Source organism: Varanus komodoensis, unplaced genomic scaffold (assembly GCF_004798865.1).
Source record: "Varanus komodoensis strain SLA01 unplaced genomic scaffold, ASM479886v1 scaffold18_1, whole genome shotgun sequence".
NCBI lineage: Eukaryota > Metazoa > Chordata > Lepidosauria > Squamata > Varanidae > Varanus > Varanus komodoensis.
Window position 1 is genome coordinate 5,879,265 of NW_025335548.1, and position 12,258 is coordinate 5,891,522.

The 12,258-nt window shown below is 41.2% G+C and overlaps 1 protein-coding gene across 1 annotated transcript in view; it reads right to left on the bottom strand.

The window, feature by feature from the left end:
• Positions 1-11,980, bottom strand: part of COL3A1 (collagen type III alpha 1 chain) — an 81,866-nt gene extending 69,886 nt beyond the window's left edge. Inside the window, exon 1 of the mRNA XM_044427063.1 lies at positions 11,778-11,980. Within this exon, the coding sequence (XP_044282998.1) occupies positions 11,778-11,877 (100 nt within the window). The 5' untranslated portion in view covers positions 11,878-11,980. The remainder of the gene's footprint in view (positions 1-11,777) is intronic.
• Positions 11,981-12,258: the final 278 nt, after the last annotated feature.

The window sequence follows — 12,258 nt, forward strand, 5'->3', positions numbered from 1 at the left end:
ACATTTGTTTTGGCAGTCTGTGTGAATTTTTGTGGGGGCAGGTCAAAACCTCCCTCCATGTGGAATACTTCGTTCACTGGAAGTACCACAACATGAATCACAGAATCACACAAATGGAAGGGGCCTAGCAGGCCATCAGGTCCAACCCCCTGTTGAGTGCAGGACTCAAGTCTCCCGTCCACATTCTAACCAGGCCTGACCCTGCTTAGCTTCCAAGATTAGGCAGGATCAGGCCCTCGTGGAAGCATGGACTATGAACTCTCTGGGCACCAACCATTTTGTACATTGTTTTTATATTGCTGTTATTTATTGTTGTGAGCTGCCCCAAGGCTTCCTAAATAAATAAAATAAATAAATACAACAGCTAGTAGCAAAAAAAGCATTAAGTTAATTAATAAGCAGCAGAAAAATACGTTCTCAAAAAGGTGCAGCTACTTGGCAGGATGGTAAGGGGATGTTTCATCGCACATAATACTTTCTCCTGTAGTGCTATATATTATATGAAAGCAGTAAGAGAACATAAAAAATATTACAAAAGGGCCCATCATAGCTTTTGCCTTCTCTCTCTCTCATTCTCTCTCTCTCTGTTTTCTTCTTGTCTCTTTTTCTCACTCAGCATGAAGTCTTGGAAAATGGGCATGGTGTTATTAGCTAATACGAAAGGAATCTCCTTTGCTGTATTTCATTAAATACAGCCAAAAAAATCCTGTGGTCGAAGTGCGCCCAGTGTTAATCTAACAAATGACTGTTGTTAGAAGAGTTATATCATGTTTTCCATTGTCATTTTGACATGAAACAGGCAAACTTTCCAAACACTGGAAATCAGACTCAGCTTGCTGTTAGGAATGGGGAAAGGGGTGCATGAAATTTTCCATGCAACAGGGAAGAATCAAGGCTTGTAAACAGTTGTTCCAATGTTTTGATCAAGGGGTGGCAGTGCCATACTAAAAGCTGCATATACATATCATTTTCTTTGATACTATGGAGAAGTATTTTTGATATACCCCATCCCTCCCAAACTTACTATTTTTTACTTTTATCAATATTTTTGTTCCAGGATAAAGTATATTGCCTGATGACTCTTTGAACTTGCCAGATCACCAACAAAATGCTATATATAACATTTATATATATGTGTGGGCCCATCTCTCTATGTATATCTATCCATCTAATGAGCATTCAGACCTTTGGTTAAATGGAGTGACTGATACTTGCATCAATGGCCAGCCCCCAACAGAGAATGCTGTTGATCTGAGCTATGAATCAAGAGTTTGACTCTGAACTGAAACTTTAGGCATTTAATTTAAATGCAATTTAAAGCATAAGGAGCAGAAGAACAAAAGTTCATAGGAAATTTACAAGAATTGACTGCATTGATTCCTATGTCACATATATATAACTCTCACTGAACTATCTATATGGGGGAGAAACTTTGGAATTTCATTTCACAGCTACTTCATCCTTGCTAGATCTTTATCCTGCTGAAAATTGTTCTTTGTAAGACAGAACTAAAAATTAAAAGGCCTTCTATGGTCTTTTTCTCTTGCCTTGTTTGTAACATCTGGTTACACCTTGATCCTAGTATCTCCCCACATCTCACATCTTTGGCTATGGTTGTGTGGCTGTAGAAATGCACAGCAGTGATGCATATTAGAGATTATCAAAAAGAGGGAAAAATAGAGGTAAGAAGAGATACCAGAAAGGAGTATGCATCTCTTATAATACATTGGACTGAAATTGTCATTCATGACAAATTAATGGTATGAGAAATGAATGCGGTGGGTTTTTTTTTCAAAGAAATCATATTGTAGCTAGTCATCATTCATGCAGAGGCAAGAAATTATTGTCCTGTACTTGCAACGTTCCCCTTTTGATTCTGTTTTTTTTTGGGGGGGGGCATTCTGGGGCAAGCTGGTGGCCACAATTTTGCCCCAGAGCAGCCCGGAATGATGCAAACTGGAAAAATAAAATGGCAGCCACTAGGTGAAACGCACTGAAAGAGGTTCTGATGCTTCTGCCAAAGTGGGAAGAAATAAATAAAATGTCAGTAGCAAATAGAAATGTGATTTCAAATGAATAATGAAAAAGATGCAATGTTAATAATTAAAATTAATGGAAAATGAAACAAAAGAAAATACCCTAGTAACACATGTTTGTTATCCTGTTTTGTTTGTCCATAAACAGAACTGTACAATCTTTAAAATATCCTTTTTCTATCATTTGATGTTGGGTATGAAATGTTGAAGAAGGTGTTGCAATTTAATTAAGACTCTGATTTCTTGAATACAAGAAATACTTTGGGAACGCTGCATAATCTATCATTTTGGCTCTTGGATCCATAGATTTCAAAAACTGTAATTAAAAACATTTGGTTAACGTTTTGAAGAAGACAGGCCAAATACATCACATCTTTAGAATTCATCAGTGTGGGAAAATAGGAAATTAACTATGACACTTCTTTCAGCAGTGTATCCTCTTTGCAAGAATATTTGCAAAACCAGAAAACTTGAATGTTTCAAATCAATTATCTTTTAAAAGATGTGTGCACTTCCTCATGTCCATCAGACTGTAGACCTATAATCTTTCAAAATGGCTTGGAAGAATAGCTAGGCAGATACTTCTTGGGCCTGGGAAGGATCCATACAGGTCAGTGAAAATGAGAGTGAAGCAATGCTGGCCTGGGTTGTTCTCAGCCCTGAAGCTCTTTGGGTGGTCTTGGACCAAGCACTAACCCTTACCAGGGACCATGTGGTGGCAGCGGTGGGAGTTGTAAAGAAACAATAAGGTAACCAAACAAATACGATACATAAATGTTCGTGTGGTCAAGCAAGACAAATCAAGAGACTGGAAAAAAGTACTTAGTGTAGGCTTTCCCAGTGTGATGCCCCAACGCCAACCCCTTGCCTGTAACTCCCATTACCCCCCCCGCCCCCACAGCATTGGGCAATCTCTGGGGCTGCTGGTGCCCTCAGATGTTGCAGCCTACAACATCTGAAGGGCAACATGTTTGTTTGTTTGTTTGTTTGTTTATTTAATACATTTCTATGCTGCCCTATTCGCAAAAAGCCTCGGGGCGGCTTACAAAACAGATATCATTCACACAATGTTGAGGGAAGGTGGTGGACATATTTTTCGATGTCCACTTGTTTCTTTAAGTTTACAGTACTTCACCTCTATCACATATTCTAAATTCTGGCATCTGCTTTTGATATAGTGATGGTCTGCATTGGTCCACTGAGCACACAGCTCATACACCAGTCATCATGATCCCCATGGCTAAGCAGGTGGCTGGGGCATTGGGCTTCTGTCCTCAGCCTTTCATACCTGAAGAACTGAACCCATTGCAAGGGCCACAGTCTAGATGGGCACTCAATGGGCTTAAGGACACACCACCATGTGGGGTGAAATGTAGCCATTGGGTGGCATCCAGGATCTGCCTTCCATACTTGCAAACCCTCTGGCTGATCCAGAGGGTTTCAGGAATACCTCCCAGCCAACACCATCTTATGAAGCAGGGTCCCCAGCCCTCTATGGAGTATTTTCAGATGGTTGGAGGTGCTGCCATGGGGATGAAAGGAAGCGAAGTCTGCTTCTGCCAGCCCGTTTACAGAAGCCCATGTCTGGATCCAACCTAATATGTTTAGTAGTAGAACCAGACTTGCAAAGGCATAGCACTGACACTATTAGATATAGATGATAACTGGATATTAAGACAGAGACAGATTACATAGATGATATAGATATAGAGATATAGATATAGATAGATATAGCAAGGACACTGATGCCACCAGCCAACTGTTTCCTCTGAGCTTGACTGTAATTTTCACAGTAGCTGGAGGCAAATGAATTCTCTCAACAATCTTTCCTTTCCGGTTGTGATGCAAATTATTTTGGGATAGCTTGCTCTTGAAAGGGCAATGAAGACTGATTCGTTTCACAAAGGAGTCTTTCTAGGTGGGGATGAAAACATGCTAAGACAATGGCTATGGGAGCTGAGATGATGAGCACCAGTGCTTCTAATTATGAAATAGAAGTAACTCTATTTACAATTAGACTTGATACAGGATATGCAAGATGGCTGCCCAAGCACCATGCAAGGGAAGAGAGACTTGGCAGGTTTTGTTACAGACTGCATGATATTGTCTATAAAGACTGATGCATGGAGGGTAAACAACTTTTATTTACTGCTTCCTGGTTTAGAACCCAACTTCAGCAAAATGAAGCAAGATTGGGGGTGGGGAGGAGAGAGAGAGAGGAGATAAAAACTTATTCAAAACTCATTGTCAATTTTCCATTATTTTTGGAACAATCCCAGTGATAAGTCATAATATTTTTTTAAGGATGATCAGAATCTTCAGCTGCAGAACCAAAAATCTTTATGGCTACATCTGTATCAAACCATTGGGGCATCCTGACCAGTACACTAAACTTGCTAGGTTTAGTGTACTGAAGCCAATTCTCCCTTGTTTCTAGATATGACCAGCCTTGATTCTTCCTTATTCCTGTTCAGCATGTATAAAGTTCCTGCTTGGCACTGCACACCATGGAGAGTGTGAACACGGGAATGCAGCTCCAGCAGTGGCAGTCGGATGCACTGACCTGACGTCTGGGATGAGCATATTCTTGCACCCAGAACCTTTTCATTGAATTCATTCATGGAATGATGCATTGCAGATACTGACTGGAACTTCAGTTCAATTAAGGTTGGAGAACCCTAATCTCACCAATACAGAAATGGAGGCTGCTAAAATCAAGGGCCTTCCAGGCGTTTGTGCTACAAGGCTACATCTGTTTATATTCTGAATATAGCTATCTGGAGTGTATTCAGGCTCCTCTGGAGGGAGCCTTAAAAGGGCTGAGCCTCTACAGGCCTCACTGGAATGATGCTGTTTGCGGCTGCCACTGACCTGCTCAGTGTCACTTGGTGCCCATTTGGCCAGAGAAAGGATCCGTGATTCATGTCACTTCATGGTCTGAGAAAACATGTCAGTGTCGACAGATCGAGGAATAAACTGATGTTGAAGTAAATTTGGCAGGGAAAGAGAAGCCTTAGAGTGTGTGTTAGCCGCTTGAGCAGCCATGCAAATCAAAGCTTGGCTCATAAAATGTCATCAAGAGCACGGGCCTACAAACCTTTCAGAAGCAGGGCCCACTTTTAATGGTTTATCTTATATAGTATTTTCAGTGTCATCTGTTTAGATGGGTTCTTATTCTCCATGCATCATTCTTCTTCCGTCTTTTAAAAGTATGGCTGTGGGACTACCAGTGATGACCCAGATTGCGAGAGCCAGGTAGGGGCTAAGACCAATGATCCAGCTTCTACATTATGGTAGGAATCAAGATAATGCATGACTCTAGAACTCTGCAAGACATTTGTAGACACAGGGCCCTATCTAGTACTGCGTAAATACTAGTTGGTTCTACAACTATTGCAACAGGAATGTCTTGCTTTCCAAGGCAGTCCAGAATAAGCAGAAATGATTGTTTCTAGAAAGACACAGGTCTGTGGAGCTTGTAGAGAAGAGCTCTGCTGGTCTGGAAATGAACATTTCTGGGGTTGTTTCTGGGGTTAGTTTGAGAATCATGTATTTCCTGTTGTGCGTGCAGTGGGACCTGTGAACATAATGGAACTGGTAGAACTGAGCAGCAGACCTGGATCCTACCCATACAGAAGGCATTGTGGGAGGTCTAAGGGCACCACTCCATTTTTGTTTCTAAGGTCCTGACATGTTTAGAGGGGCATATTAACTCCTCGCCATCACCACGACACTACAGAAAAGAAAAAGGCACTCAAACGTACGCATGTGTGCAAACTTATGCATGAGATGGAGAAAGTGGAGAGGGAGACATTGTTCTCCCTTTCCCATTATATGAGAACTTGGCATCATCCCAACAGTGGAAGATCCTGGACAGGTGAAGGGAAGGGCTTCTTCATACAGTGCTTAGTTGAACTATGAAATTTGCTACCACAAGATATAGGGATGGCAACCAATTTGGATGGCTTGAAAAAGGATCGGGCAAATTTGCGGAGGTTAAGGATAGCAATAGCCACTAGGCCTGGTGGTTATATGCTGTCTCCAGTACAAGAAGCAGCATTTCTATGTATGTCAGTTGCTGTAAAACATGATTGTTATTTTTATTGCATACATATTCTACCTGTGGGTTTCCCATGGGCAGGTGTTTGGCCAGTGGAAGAGGAGACTCCTGGATGAGATGGACCCTTAATGTTCTCTAACATTGCTCTTATATTTTTTACACAGATAATTTAAAGAAGTTTAAGATGGTGGGTGGAATTTGATTAGAAGGCATCCTTTGGAAAGAACAAATCAACAAGTTTCCCACCTGAATTATTACTTGTTTTCTGTTTCAGCCATGAAGTCAAAAGTCAGAGATCCATGGTTGCTGCTGTACGTTTTTCCAGGAGTTAGAAAGTGATGGAGGTTCTACTTAGACTACCAAGACTATAACAACATTGATCAGCATTGTTCAAAGTAAGCAAAATGATATTAATGCCAATAAAAAAAGAAACACTAGCCTCATTTCTTCCTTCCTGCAATAGAGCAATAATGCTTTTTCCAGCTCTGTGGCTTTGCCCCCTTCTTCAGGCAATGGCTGATAGTCTTGGTCTCAAGTCAAAAAGCACATATGGAAAGTCAGGCAAAACAAAGGTAATCATCTAATTTTCATAAAGCTGCAGGCCTCCTCAAACATATGAAATTGGCCTAATTTTCCACGAACACCTACTCACCTACAGGATGTAGATTCCCCAGGACTTAATTTGGATTTGGACTTTTCTAAATGGCAGGAAGTCACAGATAATTTTTATGCTGAAGGCTAAATTTGCAACACTTTAATCCCCAGGCACTCACTTTCAAGAATGCTCTTATTTTAACGGTGACAATCAAAATTGTGCAAACAAGTTGAGCACAGCTGTGTGTTCTTACTCAGGATTCCTTAAAGTTTGGACTTCCCAACATATCTTGCTCAGCTCACTTCACATCCAAGCTCCCCACCCTTTCCAAATATGAAGTAGAAACATGTGGGAGTTGGAAATGGGATTGGTGGAAAGAGGAGATGGCAAATGGTTCAGCTGTGGAGGAATCAATCAAGCACATGAACTGTTAAGGCAGTCAGTAATCCACTGTGAGCACTCTGGGGACAGGACTGCCCAGAAGCCTCGCCAAGTCTCCCCACGCATCCGCACGCCCTCGTGAATGGGGAATACTTGACTCTGGGGATGCTGATCTACAGGAAGCCAAGGCGCAGATTAAGTGCGTGTCAAAACTTAGCTGGCATTGGACATGCCCACCCCTGGCTCGGGGATCAAGCAGCTCATGGACAATTCTGTTTTGTCCTACTGACCTTATGTACTGCATGAACACAAGCACATTAATTGGGAAAAGTGCATTTATTGCTCCTGGCTCAATTGGGACCCATTAAAGGAATTTAAACCTACATATTTTAGCCAGCTTTCAGGTTTTAAAGTCAAACAGGGACAAGAGTAGAAACGTGGTATAATACAATCAGATTCTTTAAATGGGGTTTTTTATGGAAAGTAAATAATGCATGTAGTCAGGCTATGACAATTGAAAGCTCTGGGATAATTTGGATCAAGTGATAATTTTATAACATAAACATATTAGACCTTGAATTGGCAGAGACCATGGCTATGCTGTATGTAACCTTTAGCCCTAACGATTCAGTGGAAAGTACAACATTTCGCACCAGTTATATACATGGCATCGCTCAGGAATGGTGTTTGTGTCCTGCACCACAACTTTGGCCACTGCACACCTTTACTGAGCGAGGAGAGGAACCATTCAATGTGTACATCAGGTCTCTTTGATAACCAATGAAAGAGACCCACATGACAACTCCACTCCTGCACTCTGCCTTGCAATTTTGAGTTTGGTCCACTAATTTCATCATGTGGATGCCAACAAGCATCATTAATGCCCGCTGCTTGTGCAGGTCAGCAAAAGCTTAGATTGTAATTGAAAAACCAGAAGATCATGCTAGGTGCTTTGATTCCTCAACCAAAGCCTTATTGCAGATGAAACATGGCTGCAACTATTCAGCAACTCTTTTGGGGAGTGGAAATCTAAATGGATCTACGTCTGACCTCTGTTGTGTGTGGTTGCTGTTCAAGCATGGCTGGATTCCAAGACTAGCATATAAATCTAATAATCACATAGTATGGGTAGAGCATGATCTATCCGGTGCCACTAACCCCCAGGAAGGCACTGTGCTGGTAGGGTGACCTACATGTGCTGCCAATACCACATGATTATCAGATTTAGACATCATTGGTCTAGGCTGGGATCCAGTCATAAGGAAGTGGCAGCCAGAATTGGATCTTAGAGGATGGCATTGATGTGGGGTGGAGGAATAATCGACTCAGATGTTTTTGCCATGCTTTTCAAAGACAATCTAGTAGATTATGCTGAGTCAAACATGTTTGTGTCCTGCATTTTCACATCAGCCACACTCTAAATGTGGCTGTACCTGTTTTCAAAAATATACCATTAAGTGCCCAAAACAAATTAATTTATCCATGATGTCTACAATGCTTTTAACACATCCACTTTTCATTATGCACTCAAGTCAAAAGGAGATGTCAAACCTGAAGATGCAAGAGTGCAAGGAATCCCAGCACTCATTCATCATGGCTGCAACATAATGGTTAAATATGGAACTTTTTTAGTTTGGTTTTAGCTAAAATTTTGAAGATATGTTGGAAATTCTCAGAAGGCAAACTGGGGAGCAACCCAGGAACTCGTTTATCTATCAGTTTAATAAGGAATCATTCTATTGAATGAAATGCTTTCAGGCCTACTTGTTGAATGATGGAAATGTTAATAAATAGGAAACAACAAATATCAAATATGATCAATGAATGTAGATCGTACGGCACCATGGATAGACTACATCAACAGCAAAGGGAGGGAGCAGGCAGGTAGGGAGTGAGGAGTACAATCAGCCACTAGGTGGCCCTTCACTGTAGTAGAGGGTTTGCTACTTGACCTTTGGAGCGGTGGAGCTGGAAAAAGAAGACTTGACTCCGTGGTTGAATCAAACCAGAAAACTTAAGCTTGGTTAATCTCAAGCTCACAGTGATTTACAAGGAAAGGATCCTTACCAGACTAGCACAGCAACTATCAGCTATGACTGTGGGATCCTCCCACCCCGCCCCAAGTAACCATAGCCAGGGCTCTGCAAGATGTCATAACAGCCCAACTATAAGATCAGCATCAAGGGATAAAAAATGGGGTATGTTGACGGCCGGTTGTTACAACTGATGCTATAATTCAAGCATGTTCTGGTGCTCTTTTAGCTAAGTGCTCACAGAGAGGCATGATAGAATAATGGATCAAATCTCCTTCTTCTCCCTTTTTTAGTTACTGTTGCTAATACAACAACCTAACAAAGAAGAAATCCTTTTCTGAATCTGACAACCTGATCACTGTAAGCTCACTGCATCCCCAGTATTTCCCTTGATGTTTTTCCAAATATTTGGCTAGATATGCTAAGAAAAAAGTATACGTTCGTTTGATGCTCAATGTAGAAACATTATTTTCGACAGGTAACAGGGCAGTTTAGTGCATCCAGGACTTTGCATCCTAGAGGCATCCCATTGCATCCCGGCCCATAGCTGCCTCCTTGCCTGGGTTGTATCTCTCAACACTTTGCCCTGCTGTTAAAGACACGAAGGCCATTGTGGGGAGTAAAAGACACAGAATGCCATCCCGATCACTTGGATTGCATGGAAACATGCATTTCAACCACTTTACCTGGTATTTTGTACAGAAAACCTTGCATGGGTTGAAAAAGACTGTCCACTAGAATTACGGTAATTCAATTTCTCTCTGTCTCTTAGAGAACCCATTTAGAATTCAGATAATGACAACAGGAAGAACAAGAATCAAGGGGCATTTTTGGATACGTTTTTGGCTTCTTCATCACACTTTCCCAACTTCATCACATATTTTTCTTAAAACCAGAGCCAAACATTGTTATCAAGCATGCAATGATAACCGTAAGGAAAGCCAGATGCATTAGAAGCTGTGGGAAATAAGTAGTTGACTCCAGCGGGGTGTGAAAAGCTGGGGGCGGAGGATATAGAAGGAGGTTCCTATTCATGACTAACTGAAAATCTGTGTACTTCTCTACTGGCAAGCATTATTTCTTACAGTTTGGAAGATGGATAGCTGATAGCTAATGAATGGGTAGATGGATGGATGGATGAGGGTGGGTGCTCATGAAACATCCTGTTTCAAACAAAGAAAAATAAAGAACCACACGGCAATTGTTGCATCAAGGATAAAGCATACAGGGAAGGTAGATTGGAAAATCCATATTGTGATGTATGTCTGTTTTTGTGTGTGTTGGGGTGGGGGTGGGGGGAGAGAGAGAGAGAGAGAGAGAGAGAGAGACTGGCATCTGAATTTTAGCAAATGATATCTGAAGGATGCATTTCTTCAAAACAGCACCATGGAAGTTTAGAAAAGTTAGGAAGTTTTATTTTCAACTATACAGTCTTTACAGAGTGCTTAACATGGCTATATGTGGTTCATTTTCTTGCATGTGTATAATGCTTGCCTTCTTCATAAACAAAGCTTGTCTTTTATTTAACTGAATATGCAATCAAACAAATCCCCCCCCCCCAAAAAAAAAAACCTGATGCAGAAAGACTCCCATTCAGGCCTGGATTTTGGAATATTTTTCCTATTGATTCAAATAATCCTTTTTTATAATTACAGAAACGGACTGTATAAGTATGTTTGACTCTGATAAGCTCTAAGGGAAATTTCCTACATCATTTAATCAACCAAGCTATGCATTCCTATATTCAAAGCTATACATTTCCATATTCAAAGCCTGAATCAAAAGAAGTGTTGCACAGTTCTTGAAACATAACCCAAGGCTTCAAGCATATCCACTGATTCGATTCCTAAAATGAAAACAAAGTAGCAACTTGACTGACTGCACTGGTACTTTAGTATAAATCCATTTCTGAGTTTGCTTTTCATGGCCCACCCAGGTCTATGCACATTTACTCAGATGTAAATGTCACTGTACTCAGTTGGGTCTACTCCCAGGTAAGCATGTGTGAATTTGCACCCTGAAGTAGTTTGCTACTAGCAGATCACACAAGAGCTTGCGGCAGACTTGGATGGGTGATCAGAGGATCTGAGCTATACACATTTGCTTATCCTTCTGCTTACGTCTCAGAACTAAAGCACACTCACACACACTGAGTTGGAAATTCCCTCCCACTCCCAAAGCTGTATCCACAAATTGCTTCCTTTTGCATCAAATGCTACTTTTTAAGATTCATATTCCTGCAACATCAAAGATACGCTTCCTATAAAACAAAGAGTGGTTATGTAGCGAGTGGCTGAAATTAAAGTCTTATCACAGATGACAAATGTCTCCCAGATTTCACTCAACAAAGACTTCCAGACTTTCTCCCAAGAGCTAAAAGAAAGGACTGTTAAAAATGTTCCAGTGCTTGTCAAGCAAAGCGAGTCGGGATGCAAAGAGCTGAAGCTGAGAAAAACAGCAGAGAAGGCTTAAGCCGGGAGAAAGTCTCTTCCTTTTAAGGCTCGGCTACATCATGCTGCAGAACTGAGCGGAACCCCCTTAGTTATTTCACAGTGTCGAACCCGTAGACAGAAAATGGATTTGCTAAGCTCTGATCTCTGGCAAGCTCAGAAATAAAAGGGATTTTTAAAAAGTGGTTGAAATTCATAAAGTCTTAATTGGGAATTACTCACCCTCTTGTTCTTGTGCCAAAACAACTAAGGAATGCAACACAGCAAAGAAAAGCAAAATGACTCTCTGCACACAGCTCATCATGCCTAACGAATTAGACATGAGACTCTATGTGCAAAAGAGAAGAAAAAAAGAGGGGGAGAACAATCAAAAGAGCACCATCAATTTTTTCCTGCCCCGTCAGCCACCGGGCCTTGCACAGAACTCAGCCACAGAAATTCCATTCCTTTGGCCTTAAATAGGGAAATCTTTGGCTGTCTTTAGTTCCCAGCCCCTTTCTGAAATATGAGAGGAGGTCCCATCCCCTTAACATGAAATGATTAATATTGCTTTTGGCCTTGCAGATGGAGCAGCCAGCTGAGGCAGATGCAGAACACATCTGGGCCATGTGTTTGCAGGACTCTGAGCATGTATGAAACACAAACACCCACATGTGTAGCAGCATGTTAGATTATGTGATGTATGAGCTTAAGAATTGTGTTC